The sequence below is a fragment of the Hemicordylus capensis genome, chromosome 2, assembly GCF_027244095.1.
Source record: "Hemicordylus capensis ecotype Gifberg chromosome 2, rHemCap1.1.pri, whole genome shotgun sequence".
Taxonomy (NCBI): Eukaryota; Metazoa; Chordata; class Lepidosauria; order Squamata; family Cordylidae; genus Hemicordylus; species Hemicordylus capensis.
Genome location: NC_069658.1, coordinates 34,097,995 through 34,124,185, shown reverse-complemented (window position 1 = coordinate 34,124,185; position 26,191 = coordinate 34,097,995). Strand labels below are relative to the sequence as shown.

Sequence of the window (26,191 nt, the reverse complement as noted above, 5' to 3'; positions counted from 1 at the left end):
ACATGCTTCATATGCAGAAGGTCCCAAATTCAATCCCTGGCATCTCCAGGGAGGGCTGGGAAAGGCCCCTGTATGAAACCCCACAGAGATCTGGTATCAGTCTGTGCAGAAACACTGAGCTAGACGGACCGATGGTCTGATTCGCTACAAGGCAGCTCCATAATTTTCACTGTCAAAGTTAGCTTCGAATCCATAGAAGTTTCAGTTCAAAGGTGATAGTTTTGAACTTTCAAAATATCCTTCTTGGGGTTTGTGGAAAGCTAGCCACCAACAACACAAGGAGGCTAGATTAACATAACTACAATCAGAGCACCTGTCAGGGCAACTGCTGTTGCAGGTCCTCCTACAACAACCAGTTGTGTGTGAGAGACTCAAGAGAGGGTACAGGACACAGGTCTCTCTACAAACAATGTTCTCTCCAATTTTTCCCACCTGTGTGTGGAATGAGTTTTGTTCTGAGCAGCAGTATCAACGCAGTGCACGCATACATGCATTCAGAGTGAGGCCCTCCTGATTCAGCCTGAGCGGGATCTAAAATTAACTGAGCAGACATCAAAAAACGTGTGAGCGCGTGCATAGGTGCACACCTTAGAGGGAACACTGTCTACAAAAAACACTTGCTTTATGCTCTGCAGAAGTGATTGAGAAGCCCACTCATTCATTATAGGATGGCAGAGCAGGATAAGGCAGGATCTTGGTTTGTGCATGTGGAACCTCATGCTACAACAAAGGCAGCTATGGGTCCTGAAGGCAGCAAACCAAGGAAGTGCTGCAGCACATAACTGGAAATACAGGATATTTGGTTCATTATAATCCTGATAAACTTCGATGAGAAACAAATCAATCTGACCAAATGACCTAGGAATATAGGATGCTGTTCATTATTGATTAAATGGTAGATATGGCAGATTTTGTTTTGCCAAAAAGGCATCCTAGACAGGCTGTTGAGACTATACAAGCCTGCAAAAGCTGGAGGGTTGACCTTCCCCTGTATATGATCAGGAAGCTGCCTTAACCCTTTGACATTCTGGTATAGTTTGGACAGAGCACTAATATTAGAGCAGAAGGATGTTTCAGCCACTTTGAAAACCACATTGTGACTTTGTGGAGACCTAATTACAATAAAATCTATCCCTCACATGAAGGCTGTTTTTGTAAACTGGTTTAAATTTAACCACAAATTCACCATTAACAGCAGTTGTAATGAGGAAATGGAAATACACAATTGAAGAAAAGATTTGTTCAATTTGATCCTGTGAAAGTAATGCAAGATGGTATAGTGGGAACATAGATAGGATTATCAAACATTACAGGTGCATTATATGATGAATGTACTAAGTAGCAAGCATGGTCCTGTACATACAAACTTTGAGTATTTGAATATTAAGTGACTTTAATGAGATAAACAAAGGTAAATACCTACTAGAAGAAAGAAGAATTCATGTGCAAGCGGGGAAGGGGCAAGGGGGAAAGCAGTGCATGATCCCACAACTTGTTTCCAATTCCTTGAGATGGTTAAGAGACATCTGCTATTACATTTGTACCACTCCTGGGAGGAAAAAAAAATAGGGAAACCCTGGACTCTGCTCCATAGTCCCTGATAGTATTATACTTCTACATCAACATGTTCAATTTTTGTAGTTTTACCTACTATCACAACTCACCCTGAGCCTTTGGAATACAGACAAGATAGAAATAAAAAACAAAAGCATAACATTTTTTTTAGTTCTCTTGATAGAATAAGGATTTAAAACAATGGGCCTGAAACAAAGGACACATTCCAAAGAATCTTAATAGTTATAACACGGTTGCTCTTAAGGTTTCCCCTCTGCAATATGGATAACAAACAGAAAATACTTGCCATTTGCCATCTTGATTTGAAAGCTGTTGAACTGTATATCCAAACTGTTCTGTTGGTGGGCCAGAGAATACTTTTGTTCCTTGCAGCCCAATATTATATGCTTCACAGCAGTTTTGAAGGATGCCTGTTAGGAAGAATAAAGTTACCATAAAAATCAATGAAGGAAAGAAGTTGATCTCACGGTTGGACTCACCTTTCTTCATGTCAGTTCCATTCTCGAGTCACCAGGCTGTGCGTATTCCACAAATGTTGGTGTTAGCACAGAACTTGCCATCCTAAGCATTTCAGTTCTGATTGCGGGGGGGGGGGGTGGAGTTTTCAGCTCTTAAGACTGAGCAGATACACTTTTAGTCTATTGGCGCAATTTCAAAAGCCAGTGTGCATATGTAGCAGATCACTCAGTATGATTTTCCAGAGATGAAGCACATAGGTTTAGTGAGTTTCCCATTATCAGCAGAAGGAGCTGATATAAATTACCATCATATATTTGCTTGATTTGCTTAATTGTCACATAATTCTTTTTTATTACGAATTTTAGATTATCCCACCATAAAATCTTTACTGGTTTAAGTATGCATAAGCTTGTAAGTAACTTTCAACTACCCAATACAATAAACATAAGCCTCTCAGGGGTGTCAAACTGCAGCCTTCCTACTGTTGTTGGCCTGCAACTACCATCATCCCCAGTCACAGTGTCTAGTAGCCAGTGATGTTGGGAGTTGTAGCCCAACAACAGCTGGAGGGCCACAGTTTGACACCCCTCTGTATTTCAATAGATGCCTTTTAAATAATATTTGTGAATTATTGTTAGGATTACTAGGACATTTTAATAAAAACAAGTAACAGGAGACTAAGGAGATTCTGACTAACTTTCTCACCGGTAGCTAAGTTTTATCTAATAGCAATGAATATAGTTGTGCTGTCATGGTGGTGTCGACTCCTGGTGACCACAGAGCCATGGGGTTGTCTTTGGTAGAATACAGGAGAGGTTTACCATTGCCTCCTCCCACGCTTTATGAGATGATGCTTTTCAGCATCTTCCTATATCACTGCTGCCCAATAAAAGTGTTTCTCATAGTCTGGGAAACTTTCCAGCAAGAGTCCAAACTGGCAACCTCTTGCTTCCTAGGCAAGTTACTTCCCTGCTGCGCCATATAAGACAACACCGAACGACTATTGTAGTGGATACATAGAGAGGCGCTTCACACAATCGGTGTGAAGCACAGGAGGGGCTTCTGCGGGGAGAGTGGACTTAGCTCTCCAGCAATTAGATTGGGGCTGCCTGATCAACAGACAGCCCTGGGCAGCTGGATCGGCCGCCCACACAACTGCTGGTCCCATCACAGAGCTAGTGGGGGCTTTGGGGATTGGGGGCCGCATGGAACATAGGAACATAGGAAGCTGCCATATACTGAGTCAGACCATTGGTCTATCTAGCTCAGTATTGTCTTCACAGACTGGCAGCGGCTTCTCCAAGGTTGCAGGCAGGAATCTCTCTCAGCCCTATCTTGGAGAAGCCAGGGGGGGAACTTGAAACCTTCTGCTCTTCCCAGAGCGGCTTCATCCCCTGAGGTGAATATCTCGCAGTGCTCACACATCAAGTCTCCCATTCAGATGCAACCAGGGCAGACCCTGCTTAGCTATGGGGACAAGTCATGCTTGCTACCACAAGACCAGCTCTTCTCCCATGGCCCCTGGAAGTTCCAGGATGCCCCATGCAAGCGCGTGGGGCATCCTGGAAAGACACCCGAGCCCAGGAGGCTGCTTGCAGCCTCCCGGTCAGGGGTCTACTCATGTGCCGCCAAGTGCCGTGGCAACACACAAGCAAAAAGATGAGGTTAATGTTGCACTCGCTCTGTTAACCTCATCTTAGGGGAGGGGTAATTAGTTGGGCTAGCCACCTTGGGAGCACGTGGTTCCCATGGTCCCTGGAAAGTAGGCTAAGCTCCCTTAGCCCGCTTTCCAGTGACCCTGAGAATAGCTTCAATGTGTTATGTTCTTTTCTTCATGTTTTTGCACTGGTCAAAGACTATAATAAAGTTTATCTATCTATCACTGGTACAAACAAGTCAGAGTAGAACAACTGGCACAGGATACAGTTTTCAGAGGAGAATGATCTTGCAATTATCATGAGGGTTTGTGTCTATGGTTATCTTGCTCTTGCCGAAGCCACAACACATAGGATCACAAACAACTGTAAGTAGCCAATACAGAAAGAAAACAGCTGCACAGACTGGCCTTGTTCCCTTGAAAAATCTATTATAGATCAAAACACATGGGGATAAAGACCAATCTATGGAGCTGTTTTCTTTCTGAGATGACTAGATGACTCTTGAAAAACATCCGAACGCTGTGTATATGCTCACATCACAGGAGCTTCGTACACTTTCACTCCAAAGCACAAACTCAAGCATGTGGAAATCCACTCCCCAAAACTCAGCTCTACCAGAGCTTATGATGACATGAGGACAAAACATTTCACTATCATAAAGTAAAGGTAAAGTGTGCCTTCAAGTTGATTTTGACTCCTGGCACCCACAGAGCCCTGTGGTTTTCTTTTGGTAGAATACAGGAGGGGTTTACCATTGCCTCCTTCCATGCTTCATGAGATGATGCCTTTCAGCATCTTCCTATATCGCTGCTGCCCATTATAGAACCAGCGAAGATTTAAACTGGCAACCTTCTGCTTGTGTCCAAAAAACAAAGCAACTTTGGAGGCAACAGGAAAACCCACACGTGTTTTTCACTATGAAGTCTACAGTGGAAACCTTTGGACAGAATGGCCGAATTTGCACGTAATATCAAACTGTGGGTAGATGGTTAATTTTTGTAACTGTGAATCTCATCATAGACATTTGTGCAAGCATAACCTGGCAACTCCGGTTTCAGAGCCCCTCCCTCTTCCTGGTCCACCAAGGCCACATCCTCACCGGTTTCCCCTTTACAAGCATAGTTCTTTGGACAGAGTCAAACCAGGCTGAACCAGTTTGATCCGAACCTGGCCTGGTTCCAACTGAGACTGGCCCCCTTTTCTGGGGGCCAGTCCATTTTGAGCTCAAACCAGTCAAACCTGGCCGGTTTGATTGAATCTGGTTCAATGAAACCGGCTTTGCACATCCCTAGTAAATAATATAACTTGTACAATGTGACCCCCTCCTCTCTAGGCAAACTCTTCATACTCCCAAGGAGTAGGGGCTGCTCCATGTGACTAGACAGTACTATATGGCCAGACCAGGGAAACACCAAGACTCGGGATAGAACTTTACTCTCCTTCAAATTTCTCGGGTTTGGAACAGCATTGCGGAGTACGCAGATCGGCCACCACAGGGAATAGTGCGAGAGGGAAGCCCCGATTATCAGTGACCCCAGAAAAGTAGGCTAGCCATACTGGGCAAAAGGAAACATGGATATGTGCCAATGGATGACTGGACTGGCAGAGGGACTGCTTAGACTGCTTCATTGCAGAAGTCGTTAAGACAGGGAAAGGTGCTGCTGGTGTACCCATCCCCCATGGCTTGCTTGTTTTGAGCAACCAGGCTGGGCGGCATGTGCTATCTGGCTGGTATGCATGTCTCCATGGTCTTTCACTCACATGAGAGAGAATGATCCTTGGCAGTAGAGGCATCGTCATACATTATTTTATTTATTCATTTATTTGATTTATATACCACCCTTCCCTTCCTAAAGTGGCTCAGGGAGGTTCACACTAAAATAAAAAAATACTGAATATCATTAAAGGCCAGGCTGAAAGATGGGACTTTAAGGCCCTCCTTAAGGCCTCCTCATACCAGGGGATTCTGCCCGATCCCTGTGTACCCCCGGATGGGGGTACAATTCTGTTTGATCCCTGTGTAGCCTCGGATGGTTCTTCTCATGAGTACTGCCATAGAGTGTTCCCCCAACCTAAGGGGAAGGGGCTGCATCCCCCTTCCCCACATTTATTGTACAAGAAATAAAGCAGAGACATTCAAGAATTCCCAGGTTGGGGCTATCTTTTAAAGCCAATACCAGGTATCACTGCCCTGCCAAATGTTATCTTTGCAGCGATCTAATCAGGTTGCCCAGTTTATGGTGCACCGTGATTGCATGTGCTTGTGAACATGCAGTCATGTTCTTTTCTATTTATTTTTGGAGACCAAAACATGTAGTGCCCATCCTTCCATCCCATCCCTTTTCTCATCTGGTTGCCAGAGGGGGGAACAAGAAACATAATGGAAAGCAGGCAGCCCCCAATGTGACTTTTCCCTTTGACAGGCTTACAAGTAGAAGCTTCAGATGGGGCAAGGTGAGGTCCTTGTTGCCAGGCAATGGCTTGAGAAGCATGGAGACAGGGGGCAGGGCTAGTGCTTGGAGAGGCGGCCAAGCAAGAAGTGCGGTAGGCATGGAGCAGGCGCATTCTGGGTGGGTCTGGGCTGCCCTCTCTATAGTTTTGGTTTCAGAAACAGCTCAAAACCCTGGTTACATAATACTGCCGACTCCAAACCACAGGTTGGAGCAGCATAGCGCAATACAAATTGAAAGTTTAAACTGAAGTTTGGCAAGGGAAATCACAGGTAACTTTTGCTGCGAAACTGCGGTTTCACACATTTGGTTGTATACAAATTTCAACCTCTGCCCCATTCAACTCCAGTCTGGTGTTACGTACAAATGGGGAAAATGAAATCCAGTTTCCCCGTTATCAGATAAAGTCTTCAGTTTAAAGCACTTATAGTTACACAAAGTAGGGCATTGTTTTCAGCCTGGACAGGGAGCAAAAACAGAATGCTGGGAATCAGAATTTGCATTACTTTCACTTAAATCTAAGCTACAATATAGCACTTTGTGTTCTGACAGTATGATACAAATGACCAATAAGGAAATTTAATATCTCCCTCTTGTTGTTGGCTACATGTGTCACAAATACGGTTACCATCTTTACAGAGGTTCAGCATGGTATCTGATACAGCACAAGGCTGCTTGGGCTTCAGGTGGGAGGAAGATAGGAGAACTGATAGGAGAACAGTGTGCATTCTGCCTAAATATACCCTCCATACCAAAAGGTGTGAGCCTGTTAAGGGCGCAAGCCTCTTGGCACATGCACAAAGGCTCTAGTTCTTGTGGCTCTCCGACTTTGAAATGAAGCCTGAGGGGAAAACCTCTTTACTGTTCATCAACTGGAGCAGATGCGGCTCGTGAACATGCGGCGGGCGGCGGGCGGCTTCTTTAATGTAAACGGAGCCAGTGCTCTGTGCTGCCCAGCAGCCCCCGCAGCGGGAAATCGCCTCCGCCACTCACCTGGCTCCCGCGGAGGTGAGCCCCTGCCAGAGGCCAGGTGAGTGGCGGAGGTGATTCCCCACCATGGGGGCTGCTGGGTGGCATGCAGCACTGGCTTTGTTTACCTTAAAGAAGCCGCCTGCCCCCCCGGAGGAGAGTTCACGAGCTGCACCTGATCTGGAGCACCATCACTGCTGAGGAGGTTGCTGATACTGCAAGAGATTAAGATTATCTACATGAATCTGAGGCTGCAGCTGATATGATGGTGTTTGGGCTTCAAAACTGAAGTTTTATTCAAGTTCACTTTTTATTTTTTTTTAAACTGATGTGCACACAAATATCAACATGAGGGAGGGCAGGATGCCTCCTTCTCTAAAGGAGGCAATTATCAGACCCCTTCTAAAGGATCAGCCAATGAGACATCCAGGGAGCCAGCGAGGTATAGTGGCTAGAGTGCTGGGCTAGGACCGGGGAGACCCGAGTTCAAATCCCCATTCAGCCATGATACTAGCTGGGTGACTCTGGGCCAGTCACTTCTCTCTCGGCCTAACTTACTTCACAGTGTTGTTGTGAGAAGAAACATAAGTGTGTAGTACACCGCTCTGGGCTCCTTGGAGAAAGTGGGATATAAAATGCAAAATAAATAAATAAATAAATAAATAATGAAGATGCCTGCATTAGATCCCTCAGAGTTGAGCAATTACAGGCCTGTCTCCAACCTCCCATGGTTCGGCACGGTAATTGAGAGGGTGGTGGCCTCTCAGCTCCAGATGTTCTTGGAGGAAACTGATTATCTAAACCCATTTCAAACTGGTTTTCGGGCGGGCTATGAGGTGGAGACTGCCTTGGTCGGCCTGATGGATGATCTCCAATTGGGAATTGACAGAGGAAGTGTAATTCTGTTGGTCCTTTTGGACCTCTCGGTGGCTTTCAATACTATCGACCATAGTATCCTTCTGGAGTGTCTGAAGGTGTTGGGGGTGAGAGGCACTGTTTTACAATGGTTCTGCTCCTACCTCTCGGACAGGTTCCAGATGGTGTTGATTGGAGATTGTTGCTCTTCAAAACCTGAGCTTAAGTATGGTGTCCCTCAAGGCTCCATACTCTCTCCAATACTTTTTACCATCTTCATGAAACTGCTGGGAGAGATCATCAGGGGATTTGGAGCTGGGTGTTATCAGTATGCTGATCACACCCAGATCTAGTTCTCCATGTCATCTTCTTCAGGAGATAGCATATCCTCCCTAAATGCCTGCCTGGAAGCAGTAATGGGCTGGATGAGGGAGAATAAACTGAAGCTGAATCCAGATAAGACAGAAGTACTTATTGTGCGGGATAAGAACTCCAGAGACTACTTTGATCTACCTGTTCTGGATGAGGTAACACTTCCCCAGGAGGAACAGGTTCGCAGTCTGGGAGTACTCCTCGATCCACACCTCTCCTTGGTTTCTCAGGTTGAGGTGGTGGCCAGGGGTGCTTTCTACTAGCTTCGGCTGATATGCCAGCTGTGCCCATTTCTCAAGATCAATGACCTCAAAACAGTGGTACATTTGTTGGTAACCTCCAGATTTGACTTCTGTAATGCGCTCTACGTGGGGCTGCCTTTGTGTGTAGTCCGGAAACTTCAGTTGGTTCAGAATGAGGCAGCCAGGTTGGTCTCTGGGTCATCTCAGAGAGACCACATTACTCCTTTGCTGATGGAATTACACTGGCTGCCGATAGGTTTCCGGGCAAACTACAAAGTGCTAGTTACAACTTATAAAGCCCTAAATGGCTTAGGTCCTGGGAATTTAAGAGAGCATCTTCTTCGCTATGAACCCCACTACCCATTGAGATCATCTGAGGAGGTCCGTCTCCAGATACTTACAAGTTCTTATAGGCCCAGGTTCTTATTCAGTAATGCAAATTTGATTAAACAGAGCCCTTTTCCTGCATGTCTTCTGAACAGGCATTGCTGCACCCACACCCTCCTCAAATCCTGCCTTTGGGACTTTGCAGAAGACAGAACCTTATAAAAGCTCCTGTCTCCCCCAGACACATGGAGGTTTTTCACATATGGCTCTATGCCTTGGGGTATTTGAAGAGTGAATCTGCTTCAAAGCAGATTCGAGGCATTTTAATTGGAGGAATTAGGTGGACGATTTGCATAACCATCAGCACCTCCATCAACACCTTCAGAGAAAGAGAAGACCCAGAGCTTCCCCCCCTCCCCAAAGCTGCTGGAAATAGAGGATTTGTTTACCCTGGATATAACTCGGGCTAAGCCAGAATTTGCAGCCTCCCTTCGGAGAAAAACAAAGCCCTGTCTGTCCTGGTCCCTGATAGCCTGCAGAGAGGTCGGGTTAAATCCAGCGAATATGTGGACTGGCACACTCCAATCAGGAGTGGATTCAGGGGGAAAGCACTGTCTGTAAAACCCCTGGGGTAGCTTTTTGCTGAAGATTCTAGGGAAGCATCTTTGCTGATGCTTCTGGAAGTCTGATGGTGGAAGCTGCGTGCTACTCCCATAGAAATCACCCAGCTGAGTATCTGCTGAGTATCCACCTTTTCTCGTTTAAGCTGAATCACTGGGCTGCTGAGCCCCAAGTTGGAACACTTGACCATGGGGTCCAGAATCTCCACTAAGCTGAAATCACTATTTGGGGCATTCCTTGTAGAGTTGCTGCAAGGAAGACTGCACTGGACTGTCCTGAGCACTCTTGGAAAGCTGAGTCCTTGGGTCACTTCCTACATGGGCTTGCCATGAGGCTATTGTCTTCAAGGGCAGCCCCACACAGAGTACATTATAGTAATCTAATCTTAACAAAACTATTGCACAAGTTACTGAGGTCAGGCTGCATCAGCATCCCTTTTCTCCTGGCAAAATTTTTGTATTTTTGCTGCATGATGGGCAGAAATTTAAAAGGTAGAGCTTTCCTATCAGTGCAACTTCTTGAGTGCACCTGTTGAATGCTTGCCTTTCCAGACATAGGAGCCCTGTCAGGGGGGGAAATAATACTATGTTCTTCCATCCCTTGGGGAAGGAATGTAGTTCAGTGGTAGAGTAGATGTTAAGCATACAGAAAGACAATGTGGCTAGAATGTTATACTTGTCTGTGGGATGCTCAGGTTGGTGAGATGCCCATGAAAGTCACTGATGGCCTCGGGAAATTCACTTTCTGTCGACTGCCTCACAGGCTTGTTGTTAGGATTATATAATCTAATCCAATGTGCACCAGCTCTTTGTTTTAAAAGCTTGGATACATATGTGGGTAGCAGGGGCGGATCTGGTGTGTGTGTGTGTGTGTGTGTGTGTGTGTGTGTGTGTGTGTGTGTAAGGTGAATTAATATTGAGTCTCTTGGAGATCGGCAGTAGGAGAGTGTTAAAAAAAAGGGTTAATTTTTCTCCCAGCCCTATTGATTCTCCTGCAGTCTTGTGCTCCTTTGCCACTTGGAATTTGTATGTAATGGCAGAGCCCAGGAAGCTGGCTGCTGGGCTCCCTCCAAGAAGGAAAGTAAAACATTTTGTAAAAACCAACCCTTTGCTGTTTGGTTTGTTTGTTTGTGATTTGTTCCCCTTGGTCAAGCTGCCATGTTGCGCTCTCTCCCCACCCCACCGAACCCTATGTAAGAGAAGTCCCACCCTGTCCGTGTGTGTGTGTGTGTGTGTGTGTGTGAGAGAGAGAGTGAGTTTTAAGCTTAAAAAAAAAACAACACTTTTCAAAGTATTCCAGAACTGTTCTAGTGTAAACTTGTAAGAAAAACTCTCCCCATCCTGACAGTATACCTTCTTGTGAGGAAATTAGTCAGTGCAAAAGTATTACAAGCTTTGAAAAGAAGGCGGGGTGGGGAATGCTCTGAAAAAAATGGATCTGTTTTTGTTCCTGAAGATACACTACTTATAGCTCTAATCTGGTCTCTCTGTGTGGGTTTCTTTCTCTCCGACCCCCAACCTATTAAAAATATTTATATGCAGCTTTTTTAGCAATAGAGTTCTCAAAATGGCTTAAATAGCAAAATATGCAGAAATGGTTCTCTTAACATGTTTCCCCTTTTAAACATTACTATTTTATATTGTTTTGCTTTGTGCTTGTAACATGCTCCCCCACAAAAGTCTATTTTTGTACACTTGCTTCAAAATAAGGCTTTGCAAATCAGTTCAGAAGAAACTCATTTTTGAAACTCCTTTGCACATGAAATGATTGGTTGCCTTTAAATTCTGCAAAATTGGATATGACATTCTGCTGTCCTATTTGAAGTCAAAATAATGGCTTTTCTTTCTGTAGTGTACAGACACACACTATACTATCTATCTATCTATCTATCTATATAAATGTAGTCAATAGAAGAGATCAAACTGGATTGCATGCTGCTGTGATTGGTGTAAAAAGGCTATCTGAATTTGCCTCTGAGTTTACATGCTTAGGAATGGAGTGCATGTGGCTAAAAGTCATTCAGAGATAGATAGATAGATAGATAGATAGATAGATAGATAGATAGATAGATAGATAGATACACACACACACATATATATATATACATGACACACATCCTGTTCTTCCTCCAGAGAGGTCAGGATAGTGTACATGTTCTTCTTCCCCACTTTTATCCGAACAACACTTCTGTGGGGCAGGTTTGGAGTGGGGAGAGAATGTCTCAGCTAAAGTCCCACAGTGAGTTTCATGACTGAATGGGGAATGCAAGTCCCCCAATCCTAGTCTTAACACTAATCACTACACCACACTGTTTCTTAACTGTGTGTTTATTTGATTGCAGAAGAAACCTGATGCAGGAGAAAAAGATTTTCCCCCCTGAAAGATTCATTTTTAGGGTGAAGCAAACTAGTGGATATCTTTGAGAGAGCATGAAAGGATTTAATTATCAAAATGTGAGGAAGCTGTGGGCCCAAGCCTTGGATCTTTTAAGTACCTACCAACACCTCTGTTAAGGGAAAGAGGAAGAGTGGTAGGATTGTCTATGCAAAAATCTGGTATTGGCAGGTATGTTCAGAATTTTTTCCCCAAAAATACAAATAACAACAATGATGATGATGTTAATAAATCTTTCCCTGAGTGTATTTTAGTGTAAAAAATAGTGAATTCAGCTAATGTGAATTCATTTGTGAATGTGAATTCATGTGAATTCTTAATAATAATGTGAATAGTGTGAATTCCTAATGTGAATGTAATGGGGGGTGGAGAAAAGGAATGCGAAAAAGAGCAGAGAGGAGGAGGAGGAAGATAGGTGGTGTGAGGTGGGCGCAAGGCTGTGTGTGGCTCCCCAGAGGTGCATCAGAATCTAATCTTTCCCACCACCAGATTTGATCTTGACACCCCCTGGCATAGTGCATTTGCAAGAGAGAAAATCCAAGCCCCAATATTTTTATATGGGGGGAGGATCTTTTATGTGGGGAAATTTCTCTTGCACCCTCTATAAGTTCCTGCTGGATCTGCCTCTGGTGGGTAGTGTACACATGTGTGAGCAAGTACAGTAAGGCGACACATGAATGGGATAAACGAAGGCCTTGAATTCATTTACAAATGCTCTGAAATGTACTACTCTACTTAACTGTCTGAGCTGCCAAACCCCCATGTAGGTTTCCTTGTATGTAAGATTCTAGGCGAGGGTTGTCTCCTGGTGCCTCCCTGTTAAAGGAAACTTCTCCAGCATGAAGCCCCCCCTCTTCTTGGCTTCAGCTCCCCATGCATAAAATGGAAACAACTTCTTCCTACCTCACAGGATGGTTTTGCATACAAAATTAACTAGACTGTAAAAATACATTGCACAATTAATAAACAGGAAACATAGCAGGATGGAGCTGCTGCTGCATATCAGGATACAGGCTTAACTCTCTCAGCACAAGCTGCTTTGTGCACCATCACTGCTATGCAAGTTTCTTTAGAAACAGAATGAAAACAAAAACAGTCAAGGCTAGGCGAATTAGTAGGCCTGAAGGAAAAGCCACTCTCTTCCGGCTGTCAGTCTTCCTGCTTCAGCCTGCCTCTGAGGATGGGATGCAGCCATTCTGTACAGCAACTGCTATTGACAGCAAAGTCAACAGTGTGCACACATTTATTATGCATCATTCTTAAACTTCACAGGAAGCACTAATAAAATGAAATATATCAAAAGATGATCTCTAAAAATTTCTGGGGAGTGAAGTCATTTTTTAATTTGTATGCTAAAGACTTCCTGTGCCATTAATTGTTAAGCTTGAACCACGTGGGAAGAAGAGTACAAGCAGACATACTATTTGAGGTATTTTCGAAATACAAACAAGTCACCATGCAACCACTTAGAAATCTCTTACTAACATTTCAGATGCAAGGGCTTGATTACAGTAAAACTCAACCCACAGCTACTAGGTTCCAGTCAGGGATTGCAGGGCTCAGACTGGGAAGCCCTGGAGGTCAAGCCCTGATTCCTTACTCGCTACATTACAAGGAGAGCTGGTCAGAGAAAATGTTTATTTATTTGAAAGTAGCAGCCCTAATTAAGATTCCTAGTACATCTACAGTTTAAATGCTGGTTCATTCGAGCACTTAAAACTATGTCCAGTGGCCAAGAAAGACCTCACAATAACAACAAAGGGAAGACCTTATCCACCGGCTAAAGTTTCAAAAGCATTCTGTTCTGGGAAACAGGGACTTTTTAATCATGACATGGGCTGTTTACAGATAAGAGGGACTATATGATGTGGAGGCTATTCCCAGGTCAAGTCAAAGCTCTAGCATTTGTGACAGTCTAGGCTGAAGATAGAACTTTTTGTTAGCTGCCTAGGCAGCACCCTCTGAAGCTCAAATGCTAGCTCACTGTTATAAATGGAAACTGGCCTGTTATATTGTATGGTATGACTTTTATTTTTTACAAAAACTGCTACAAGCATGTCATCAGAGCAGAAAGCTTTATCCATTTATAAAACCTCTTTTATTCATAAGTTTTCCATAACTCAGTTAAGACAATATTGATGTCCTTTATGTTTTACTGATTAGTTAGTTTATGAAACCACAATATTAGAACCCATCCAGTGCCTTCAAAAAACTGCACTACAGTTCAAGCAGGTCTTGATGAACGTTCTTTGGCTCTAACAGCCAGCTCAAAAATTAAGGAGCCAGACTGCCCTCTGCTCCATGCGGGATGGACTTGCCGCATACCCCCAGCAATGTCCACTGCTCCATGGAGAGGTGGACTCATTGCTCGCCCTCAGCAACACCCTCCACTCCATGAGCAAGTGGACTCCCCTTGCCCACCACAGTGTTCCTTGTAACAGGGATTCCCAGCTGTTGTTGACAGGAGATAGGGAGCTTGCTCATTTTTCAAGGCCCAGATGGGTAGGGCAGTTTCCCCTTCTACCACATTCCGAAGCTGGGGACGGAATCTGGGCAAGGTGTGCTCAACCTACACAGATGGGGCTTAGCACATGGTAAAGCTCCTCACTTGCTGTCTTGTTTTACATTCACAGACTATCACAAAATGGGAACATGCACAGCTCCGGATCTTGAGTAGCATGTGTCTCCTGTGCTCCATGGGGGTGTGTGTGTGGAGTACTGACTGTAGAGTACCCTAAAGTCTGCTTGACTTATTCTTTTAGACCCATTTTTCCTCCCCACAATATGGAAGTGACAGCTGCCCATAGAAAGCAATGAAGAAGTCCAAGGTTTTAGAGCAGTTGTGTTTGGGCTGCTCCATGTCCATCCACAAACAAAGTAGCAACAGAGTTCCTGCCATCCAGACAATGAGATAAATTATGTTTTCTTACCTTTATGTCTTCTACATTCTCTAAACTCCTGGAAATTCACAGGTTCATTCTGACATTTTTTTAAAAAAAAAATTTGTTTATTTCTAAGTCACAAATATACATTGTTTTGCATTCCTAGGAGATCTCCCCCATCAATATTCAGAAACCACTATTTAATATTTAGGTGGCCCTGTTTCACTTTCAGACGTATGGGCACTTAACCAATTGAGCTCACTGTTATTATCATATATAATGAAAATAGTATAAATCTCTGATAAATGTTTACAAATTTGTCATGCAGAAGCTGAATAGTGTTAATAAATTGTGCAACTCCAAAAGTAGTCTAATAAAGCCTTGGATATGAGATGAGAAGAAGTGAATGCAGACAGACATCAACACAAGCTTCTCTTTTTAAAGTCTGCCCTATCCTCCTAATTCAATTTGGAATTATTTTTGCGTGACCTGATTCAGTGAACCTGAACATAGTAATAATAATGGTTGTCTTCTGATCCAAGTACAGTACACAACAACAGTAGTAATCTGAAAGTGAACTGTTTTCTACAGATTATTTAAATAACTGCAAATCCACCAGACTTAAATATGATATTTTATTGTCTCCGGAACTTGATCATATTTTGTTCTTTTATTTAAAGAGACAAATGAGGACCCTTTTTCCTGTTTTGATTTTTTGAGTTAAATGGCATCTCACAGAAAAAGATATTGAAATATTCATATTCAAAAAAAGGAGCTGCCAAGTTTGCTTCAAACCTATTTTGAGCTTAGCAATGAATAAGAGCTTTTTTTGGTATCCAGAGTTAACAGAATGCCAGTTAGTACCAAGTTTCTGCATTTCAAGAATAGCAGCAGTGTCACTATTACAGCCATAACTTTTTGTTAAAGCAATTGCAATTATATATAGATCCCAATTATTTCAAGAAGTTACTAGTTATGCATACTTAATTAATGTAAGACTTTAGGCAACATGACCTCCTTCCTGGAATGATTTACAAATTGGCATTTGATGTTCCAGGCAATGCTTAATTTTTTAAATTAGCATTACAATATCAGCTTGAGGGTTTTGGATCTGATTTTGATTGCAAATACTTACATACTGTAAAAGTGAACAAATTTGTTCTGGTTCCACTCTTTCACTATATCTATAATTACCCATTAGAGATCTGTATCACAAAACCCTGATTACCTCAGGAACTATTGCCCATGATAGCTAAGTAGAATCTCCAGGTTCCTAGATTGTGTACCTCTGAATAACAGTGACGGGCTATTGCCCTGCTTGTTGAAGTCCTTGAGGTTTTTGGCCAACCCCTGAGTAACAGGATGCTCAGCTAGCCACACTTTTGTTCTGATCTAACTCTGCTCCTCATTCTTAAATAATTTCCTGTTTAACTCTTCAGATGCCAAATGCCAAGTCAACAATTTCAACAATTCTGCTCATAAATAATCCTTTTGAATTCAATGATACTTCCCCAAAATATGCATGTTCTCGTGCATGACCTATCCTGCACATCTTTAGAGAGCAGGAGGAGTGAGCAGAAGCAATTGCTGAGCAGGCAATTCATTTGTTCTAAATAAATTTGATGTATAGCTAATTTTATTTTAGAAGTAAATAAATAAGATCAGGCTGTAAGATAATACTGCCGTAAGACTGCATGGGTCATGAGGGCCAACCTACACTGATGTGTAAAGCCTCCCATTAACATCCAGTGTCGTTTGCTCATCCCTGGATTGAGATGCAAAGAAAACAAAATGAAGGAAGCAGGGCCAAATAGGTCTTTCAGATTCCATCAGCTCCTTGGCAATTTTTCAGAATCAAAAGTGCACAAACAAAATGATACCGTGCCATCAATTATCAGCTACTGTTGATCCCACAACATTTTTGTGGAATGCCTGCATTTATGGGTGAACAACTACTAACTAACTAATTAACAGCACGACTGTCACTACTACTACAACATCATCATATACAGCTTTTCAACAGAAATTCTCAAAGTGGTTTACACAGAAATAGAAAGTAGCATATAGGATTCCCTGTCCCCAAAGGGCTCCCAATCTAAAAAGATACATAAGGTAGACACTAGCAACAGCCACTGGAGGGATGCTGTGCTGTGGTTAGATAGGGCCAGTTGCTCTTCTCCTAGTGAATATAAGAGAATCACCACTTTAAAGGGCACTCTTTGCTCAGTTAGCAGGGGACTAACTCTGCTATAGGGATGTACACGGAACTATTTTGATCGGTCAGCAGTTCCACCGGTTCGAAGGCGGGGGGCATACCTTTAAGGGCAGGGGAGGTACCTTACCCCTTCTGCCGCATTTCCCCCACTTGGCACTCCTTTTTAAAAGTCCTCCTCAGGGCAGTTGTGTACCTCCCTGCCGCTGCAGTGTCCTCCTTGACCGAAAGTTAATGGAAATACCCAGTGTGCATGTGCACGCTGGCCACATGCACACTGCATCGCTCATGTGCCCGCCCAATGTGCACACGAGTGAGCGTGACATGCGTACACACATGCACCAGGTACTTTCGTTAACTTCCAGCTGAGGACGGCACTGGAGCGGCAGGAAGATATGCTGCCGCCCTGATGTGGACATTTAAAATGGAGCACCAGTGGGGGAAATGTGGCGGGAGGGGTAAGGGCACCCTCCACTGCCCTTAAATATATGCCCCCACCTTCGCACCACCCCTGCCAGTTCCATGCACATCCCTACCCTGCTAATCACTTTACTTTCTTTCTCAGTCAAGATTCAGTAAAAAATTAAATGTTCTGATAGAGATCTGGAAAGAGTTTGTAAACTCTTTCACTGTGGGCAACATCCAAACTAAGTTAGTCATGACTAAGCCCCACTGAAATGGAGGAGACTTAACTGAGTCATGATTAACTTGTTTCACTATTTCAACGGTGCTTAGCAGTTTTGGGTAACTTTGTGGCTGGGGATAATAGGAGTCCATAAACCATGTTACCCAAGCTTAGTCATAGCTAACTAGTCTGCATGCTGCCCACTGTCATTAAAAGATACAAACTGGATAATAAAGAATGGTAAGAAACAAGACAACATATACTGTACATACAGTCTTAGACTTCAGTAATATATTTCTGTATTACATCCTGACTCAAACAAGAAACCACACAGCACCTTTATGTGGTTATTCAGAAACCAAAACACATTGTTTGCGCTTGTGTGTGTTACTCTTTAAAAATGTATATGTTTTTCAGTATATCAAAACATGTAATGTGAAAAGGAGTTGCCAGCTCTGGATATTGCTCTCCCCACAATATTTTCCTCAATATCAAGTCATTAGAATCTCCAGGATTGCTTTCAATAGTCAGCTGAAGATTAATTCTGTTCCTGAAGACTCTAGGGGGATCCTGATTGGCTGGTAGCCTCAGCGGCAGACCTTCCACAGGGCAAAGGTGAAATGGTCATCTGAAGCAGCCATTTTGGGTGCCAGAGAGGCAGCAAAATACCCCCTGGCGCCTCACCTGCCACCACTCACATCCTTGGAAAACTGGGCCACTCTGTGGAGATGCTCTAGGCCAACGCTTGACTTACTGGCTCAAAATATTTCCTGCTACTGCTCCCTTCCCTGGCTTTTCAAAACCCATGGTGGAAGAGGAGGGGGGCAGCTCTGGTTCACATGCTGCTGGATAAAGTAAGCAGGGAAGGGAGATGCAACTGATTGGTGTGTGGTGTGCATGTACATGAATTACAGACACATCAGGCTAGGTGAAGGGCAGGTGGGAAAAGAGTAGGGATGTGCTGAACATTCCGAGCTCGGAACGTTCTCACTCGAAATGGGCCATTGTGAGTGTTCCATTCTGAAACGGAACACCCTTCAAATGAAAGGCTCATTCCATCAGAGTAATTGGCTCGACTGGTTGTTCCGCTGGAACGTTCTGGCCATTTCCATGGAATGCAAATGCCCAGAACATTCCATCAGAACAACCAGTCGACCCGGTTGTTCCAACGGAACAAGCTCTTCATTTGAAGGACGTTGTTTCATAATGAAACATTTGCAATGACCCATTTCCAGTGAGAACATTCCTTTCTATCTATCTATCCACATACATATAGTAGGAAGAGGGGTTTTTTGGACCCACTTCACATACCATGAGGGAGATGGCATATTGTTCCCTTCTCTTGGGTACCACAGGTGTTTGGGCACTACTGGCAACCCTAAATCTCAATATAGCTCAGAATGTTGTCTGAAAAATTAAAAAAGGACTTTGTTGGTCACTTTTTATCATGCTGCATTAATTTATTTTTTAAATTTTTTTCCAAATAAATTATAAATTTTGCTAGAGGCAAACGTACTTTAAATGTCATGTCACAGATGAAGAGCTTAATGTGAAATGTCATGTCACAGCTTAAGTCCCAGAACATGCCCTAGAATGAAGCAACCTTGCTGAAGCTACACAGGTTCAATGTCTGGGGGTGGGGTGGGGGTCTGTCTGGGAATCTCACACACTCTGCACTGAGTTCTACCATGGAAGAAAAGTGGGAAATAAATGTGATGATGAATAATAATGGGGGAAGTGCCAACTCCATAGAGATACTATTGGTATCCATACCACTCCATTACACTAGATTTCGGTTGCATCTAAAGGTTTCCTTTCTCCAACAGCAAGTGCTTCCTCAAGAAGGAGTGTTTGCTCCAGAGGAAGCTCCCACTGTAAGAAGAGGGATGAACTGGGTGCAACCCTCAGTTCCTATGTTTGACTCTTAATGAGACATCATATAGAACAGGGGTGTCCAACTGCATCCCTTCAGCTGTCTTTGGCCTACAACTCCCATCATCCCCAATCACAGTGGCCAGTAGCGAGTGGCACCTGGTGGGTCACTGTGTGAAACAGGATGCTGGACTAGATGGGCCTTGGGCCTGATCCAGCAGGGCTGTTCTTATGATGATGGGAGTTGTAGGCCAAAAACAGCTGCAGGGCCGCAATGGGACACTCCTGATATAGAACTAACCCTCCCAGTGTTTATAACGGTCACCTTCGGAGCAACTTCAGGTAGCTATATCTCCTCTAGCCCTGCTGCACCACCCTCACAGCAAATGCTCTCACTGTGTTAGGGTTGCCAAAGAGGGGCTTCTATAGAGCCCCTCTATAGAAGATTATTTTGGGGACCAAATTACCTTTTTGACATTAGTTATTTATTGATATGCTGCCCTTCCAAAAATGGCTCAGGGCAGTTTATTTATTAATTAGGAGGAATAGAGGCTCTTTTGGGGATGAAACAACTGTTTTTTGGGATGTGTTGTGGTACATGAAATTCTGGGGAACCACTGGAACATTTTGTTTGCTCAGAACACTTTGCTTCCCTGAGCAGCTTCTCTTCTTCTGTCTCCTTCTCCGTCCTACTGACCATCCACCCAATGGGAAAGTCAGAGCAGAGGTTCTTCTTCAGTGACAGGTTGCAGAGCCACATGATACAGGAGCATTGATAGGTGGGCCTGGCAGGTACAGCTTGCTTCTTTCACGTGGTGGCAGCAGTGAGAAGTTAGCAGTCAGCTCTAGGGGTGTGCATGAAACCGTCTGGCCCGGTTCGGTTCGAGTCCGGACCAGACTCGAACCAGACCGGGACAGTTCGGTCCGGCACCCCATCAAACCTACCCCTGTTTGGTTCGGTTCGGAGGTTTGGGAACCTTTTAATACTTAAAAAAAAATTTTTTTTACCTTACTCCCCTCGGGGGAGTTGCTGGAGGTGGCGGGGGTTCCGTGGAAGCTCTCCCCCCCCCGCTGGCTTTAATTATTCCCCCTCCGGCCATTTCGGCGGGCTCTTAATTGGCCACGTTCTTCCTGCTTCCCTCGGTACTTCCGAGTAACCATAGAGTTGCTGGTGGCCAGAGAAGACAGCCCTGGCTTGTTGCCAATGTACCCGCCTCCTGCGCTGAGGAAGGATCTCATCCAGCCGGTGCTCGCGCTCACTGCTCAGCTATGCCTGCCAACTGCAGCCCCTTAACGGCTTCCACTTTGTCTACTAACTCCAACCCAGTCCCGGACTTGGTCTTTGCTGAGGCCGTCACTCAGTGCTGTCCCGCTAAGGGTTAACTCGTTAGAAAAGTTGTCGCTTAACCATCAGCGCCGCAGCCCCGCAGGCAGCAGGGCAAGGAGCGGATGGAAGCGGCTCCCTCCTTGGACTGCTGTACTGAGAGATCCAGAGAGGTTCATCTCTCTCCGTGTGGGCATGCGTTACTGTGGCGATCTGGCCCTCCACCACTCTTGTGATCATGTTTCTCGCCCTAATTGGAAATCATTACCTTTAGGGACTGCAGGGGGAAGAGAGAAGGGGGGGGCGGTTTAAAGGCGAGGACAGTGGGGCTCGTTTGCATGCCCACACGGAGAGAGATGAACCTCTCTGGATCGCTCAGTACAGCAGTCCAAGGAGGGAGCCGCTTCCATCCGCTCCTTGCCCTGCTGCCTGCGGGGCTGCGGCGCTGATGGTTAAGCGACAACTTTCTCCCGGAATTCTCTGCAGCTGCTCATATTAGTGCTATTAGGGAGCCGTCATTTCAGTTAGCGCCCAGCCTTCCTTAATTACCAAACACCTTCCCCTTTTCCTCTGGTGAGAGACTCCCAGCCAGCGCGGGCTGTTTTTTCTTCTCTCGTGGGTAGATCTGAACGCGCAATGGAGGTTGCTTTGTTTTATTAGCGCAAACAGCTATTATTGTGTAGTTTCCCCCTCCACTAATCAATACCAGGCAACGATTAATTGCTACAGCCCAGAATCAATCAAACTACAGGTGAACGAGGCAATTGTCAGAAAGGGGGGGGAATTCCTTCCCTCAGATGCATCTGTAAACATTCTGCGGTGGTGTGTGAGAATGTCAGGATCTGTCTAGAAATGTGCAGCTGGAAGTAACGAAACAAATGACAGCAATGGACAGAGGAGCACGCAGCACAGGTGTGTGTGTGTGTGATGGAAACCTCCCCTCCCACTTTTAAATTCACATCCAGATTTAGAGGTTTCCCCCTTGGTTGCGCTTTTCAGCGCCCCATGTCCTCTGACTATTCCACCTAAAAGAGTTTGGAATCTCGTGGCTAAAAGTCATGCAAATGTCAAAGGAGAGTGATAGTATATAAGGGGAGGTCACACAAGAATAATTAATGGTGAAATGTGCAAATCAGCTAATTGAATAAAAGGCACAATCTCAACTACAATTAGCCACTTCTCTATCTAAATACTTGAGGAACATAGGAAGCTGCTTTCTAACGAGTTAACCCTTAGCGGGACAGCACTGAGTGACGGCCTCAGCAAAGACCAAGTCCAGGACTGGGTTGGAGTTAGTAGACAAAGTGGAAGCCGTTAAGGGGCTGCAGTTGGCAGGCATAGCTGAGCAGTGAGCGCGAGCACCGGCTGGATGAGATCCTTCCTCAGCGCAGGAGGCGGGTACATTGGCAACAAGCCAGGGCTGTCTTCTCTGGCCACCAGCAACTCTATGGTTACTCGGAAGTACCGAGGGAAGCAGGAAGAACGTGGCCAATTAAGAGCCCGCCGAAATGGCCGGAGGGGGAATAATTAAAGCCAGCGGGGGGGGGAGAGCTTCAACGGAACCCCCGCCACCTCCAGCAACTCCCCCGAGGGGAGTAAGGTAAAAAAATTTTTTTTTTTTTTTAAAGTATTAAAATGTTCCCGAACCTCCGAACAGCAGCGCGGGTTCGGTTCGACCCCGAACTGCCGAACCACACTGGTTTGATGTCGAACCGGTTCTGCACATCCCTAGTCAGCTCACTAATCTTACTCAGTTAGCAGCTACTCCTGCTAACTGAATAAAAGGGCACCATTTAAAGTGGCGAATCTCTTCTGTTTACCATGGGGAAAGCAACTGGCCCTATCCAACCCCAGTGCAGCATTCCTTCAATGGCCAATGCTGGAGTTACCTTGTGTTTCTTTTTAGATTGTGAGCTTGCTGGGGACAGGGGAGCATCTTATTATTATTATTTGAAAACCACTGTGATACCTTCTGTTCAAAAGCGGTCTATAAATCTTTGTAGTCGTAGAGAACAGCAAGCGAATGGAGGACTGTGCACTCACCACTGTGCCAGCATGCAAAGAGGCTGGCTTGGTAGCTAGCTGGCTACCTTGCCTTGAGCCAAGATGTGAAGTTGCTTGCCTGGCTGGGAAGAACAGGCTGGTTGACCTTTGGGAGACTCTGGAGGACTCTAGAGGTGACCCATGGAGGACTGTGTGTGGTAAACCTAACCAGAAGATGAATTTACGGTTAAGAAGCAGGGGCTTTGAGTACTCTCCACCTAGACAACAGACTGAGCAGACATACAGCTCACCGGGTCATCAGCTTCACAGTGGTGAGCTATTTATTCTCAAATTATCCCATTTTTATCAAAATATGCATATATAATACCAATAAACATATGTAAACTTTATGCAAAGTGGAGACTTTTTCGAGACTTTTTGGTGAAAAGCATTTATTTCAACTTTTTTGGTGATGGATATTGACCCTTTTCACCATCTGGACCTGCAAATCCTACCCTCTGTCATAAGTACAAATGAGGAGAGGATCCCAGGGATGGCAGTCTGGAGCTGGTGGCTGCTAGAGTTACTGAGATTTCTTTCCATGTGATGCCTTGTTAAGAAGCAAACACATGAAGCAAGGCCAAAACTCTTTTACTTTTATGAAAGTATATTTGCTTTAACATTAATTTCATCACCTGTGTCTCTTCTTGTAGTAGTAATAATAATAATTTTTTAAAGTGAGTCATATTTAGCTACATGATGAAGGAACTAGGGAGGGAATGCATTCAGTCTCAAAATTAAATTCTGGAAAAAGACTAGAAGTGGAGCAGAGGATATAAAAGCAGAACATTGTGGAATGCAATGTGCTTTGATCTCTTACAATGAAAACCAAACAAAAAAATATGGTGTTATTTTAAGAAGGTTCCCCGCCCCCTTTTTGGCTTCTTCACATACCCAAACAATGGAAGTAAAACTGCAAAAGAGCTTAACTACTTCCTTACAAAATCACAGGTGACTGTTTTAGTCTATTAGGAAGAAAAACCAGAATCCAAAGGAGGTAATGCTTTTCTTAAGACCAACCAAAAGACAATAAAGCATCAAACCACAACCACAAGTGTACTTAACCAATGAATACTTAGTGTTTAGTTCTACAAGGATTTCCATGTGTTTTCTCTAAATAGTTGCAACAAGTAAACCTTCCTCTGCGACCCACTCTGTAGCTGGAGTGTGTGCCCATTCCTTAGTGCTCTGCTGTTTTACCCAATGGAGTAAAAATTAACAACCTCTAACACAATGTCCATCACTAAGAGGCTATTCTCACAATGGGGGAAAACCAGGCTAAAGAAGCCCAGTCCAGTTTTCCCCCATCGTGAGAACCAGTGGGCTCACGGGTGAGCACAGTGGTTCTCTGGCAGCTAGCCTGCCAAAGTAGCCCTCCCCTTAGCCCAGGTTAGCGGAGCAAGTGCTCTGCTAACCTGGGTTTCCTGATTGTGTGTGGCCACAGCACGGCTCCATACCACGGCGACATATGAGTAGACCCCCAGCCGGGAGGCTGCAAGCAGCCTCCTGAGCTCGGAGATCTCTCCAGGATGCCCCGTGTGCTTGCACAGGGCATCCTGGAACTTCCAGAGGCCATGCAGCCCCCGATCCCTACAGCCCCCGCCAGCTACGTGACAGAGCTGGCAGTCATGTGGGCAGCCTATCCGGCCACCCAGGGCTGCCTTTTGATCATCTGCAGGGAGAGCAGGCAGTCCGCTCTCCCTGCAGACCCGGAAGTAGCTCTTCTCACCAATCGTGAGAAGAGCTTTTAAGTCTGGCAATTTTGTCAAGTGTCCATTGTTTGGCTCCCAAATTTGGGGGGCGGGCCTCTAGATCCAAAGAAAATGTGTAGAAGTCTGTACTAGTGAATAAAATTTGCCTCGTCTTTGTCAGAATAGTGACTTATAGTAAAACATTTTTTTAAAAAATCAATATTGCACTATGTTCATATAAATGCTGAAATCCAAATCGGGTGTGCAGAGAGAGTGAATGTTTAAGGAGCAACTTCTCACTTAAATTTGCAGGGGAGAAAGGACACTTTGGGGATAGAAAATATTTATGGGGTTGAAGATATGGCTTATTAGGTTTGGCAGGCAGGAATTCAGTAAAATGATGGGGAGCTCCTTAAATGCTGCGGGTGGGGGGCATTCCATGCCCCTGGAAAGGACTGTGCATGGCTATAAAGCACTTCTATGTGTGCATATGGGAGAGGTTTACTGAGGTTTTCTTCTGGTGGCAGTCCCTTGTGCCTCTTTGGGGTGACATGCCATGAAGCATGGACTCAAGAAAAGTATCAAGGAAACCAATACGATGTGTACTGTCCATCAGAAATGCATTACAGATAAATGTATTTATTCAACTTCTAGTTGCTTTCAGTCCAATCCTCAAAGAACCAAGCCTGTGTCAAATGATCTCAGAAAACCTCAAGGGCAACAGAAGTCTCTAGAATACCTCAGTCAGGCTTATTTTGTGGTCGGCACTCAAAACAGCAGTGCATCAAAACAAACCCCCCATGTGTTTCTTGAAGATAACAATATTAGAACATCTACCATAAATGGATCGGCCGGTTCCATGCACACCCCTAATTAGCATGTCCAAAGCTGCTTTTTTAAAAAGAACTCTTCCCAGGCAGATGTAACTCAACAGAAATCAACCAAGTGGCTGTTTCCAATTTTCCCACCTTTCTGGCCTTACAGAGAGGGTACAAAGCACCCATCTTATATTTGGCCTTTGGTTTGGCTGGTTTTGTTTTTATGAGCCAGCACTGTTCCAAGGTTCTTTTGGTTGGCTGCTGAATTTGTTCATTCGTGAACAAATCTTGAACTCTGTGGAAAGGCAGCTAATAAATGCTTGAATAATCATTTCCCCAATAATTTGATTAATGTGGCTGGAAACCATATAGCCAGTTTTAATATCAACTGCAAATTTATCTTTCTCACTTAATTCTATATTGTCTCTGTACAAAAGATCAACAGTGGTTTGAGATTTAAACATGGAACAGTTGACTGCTTTGCATGCATGAGCTCTTAACTAGTCTGTGAAAATCCCCCAAAACAATAAAACATATGCTGGTATGGGGCTGCATGAACAACTCTGATCTGAACGCAGCTTGTGTCCTGTCTGCATTTCAACATGGTAACCATGGAGATGGGGACAAGCCTGCACAAAGCCTAACAAAGGAAAGCTTCAAATGAGTAAGTCTGACAACAGTGAATTGTGCATGTTCAAGATTTTTAAGAGTGCTAATGGTTTGGTCTGGCCCTCAGCAAAGGGAAAAAAAAACAGAGACCCACATAGGCATTGTCCTCCAGATCAATTCTATTCAGTACAAT

General features: G+C 44.4%; 1 protein-coding gene across 3 annotated transcripts in view; it reads right to left on the bottom strand.

Moving 5' to 3' along the window:
• Positions 1-26,191, bottom strand: part of ITGA2 (integrin subunit alpha 2) — a 112,965-nt gene that overhangs the window by 78,761 nt on the left and 8,013 nt on the right. For all 3 annotated transcript variants that reach the window (XM_053296120.1, XM_053296122.1, XM_053296123.1), the window contains exon 2: positions 1,862-1,985. In XM_053296120.1, coding sequence (XP_053152095.1) covers positions 1,862-1,985 — 124 coding nt within the window. The remainder of the gene's footprint in view (positions 1-1,861; positions 1,986-26,191) is intronic.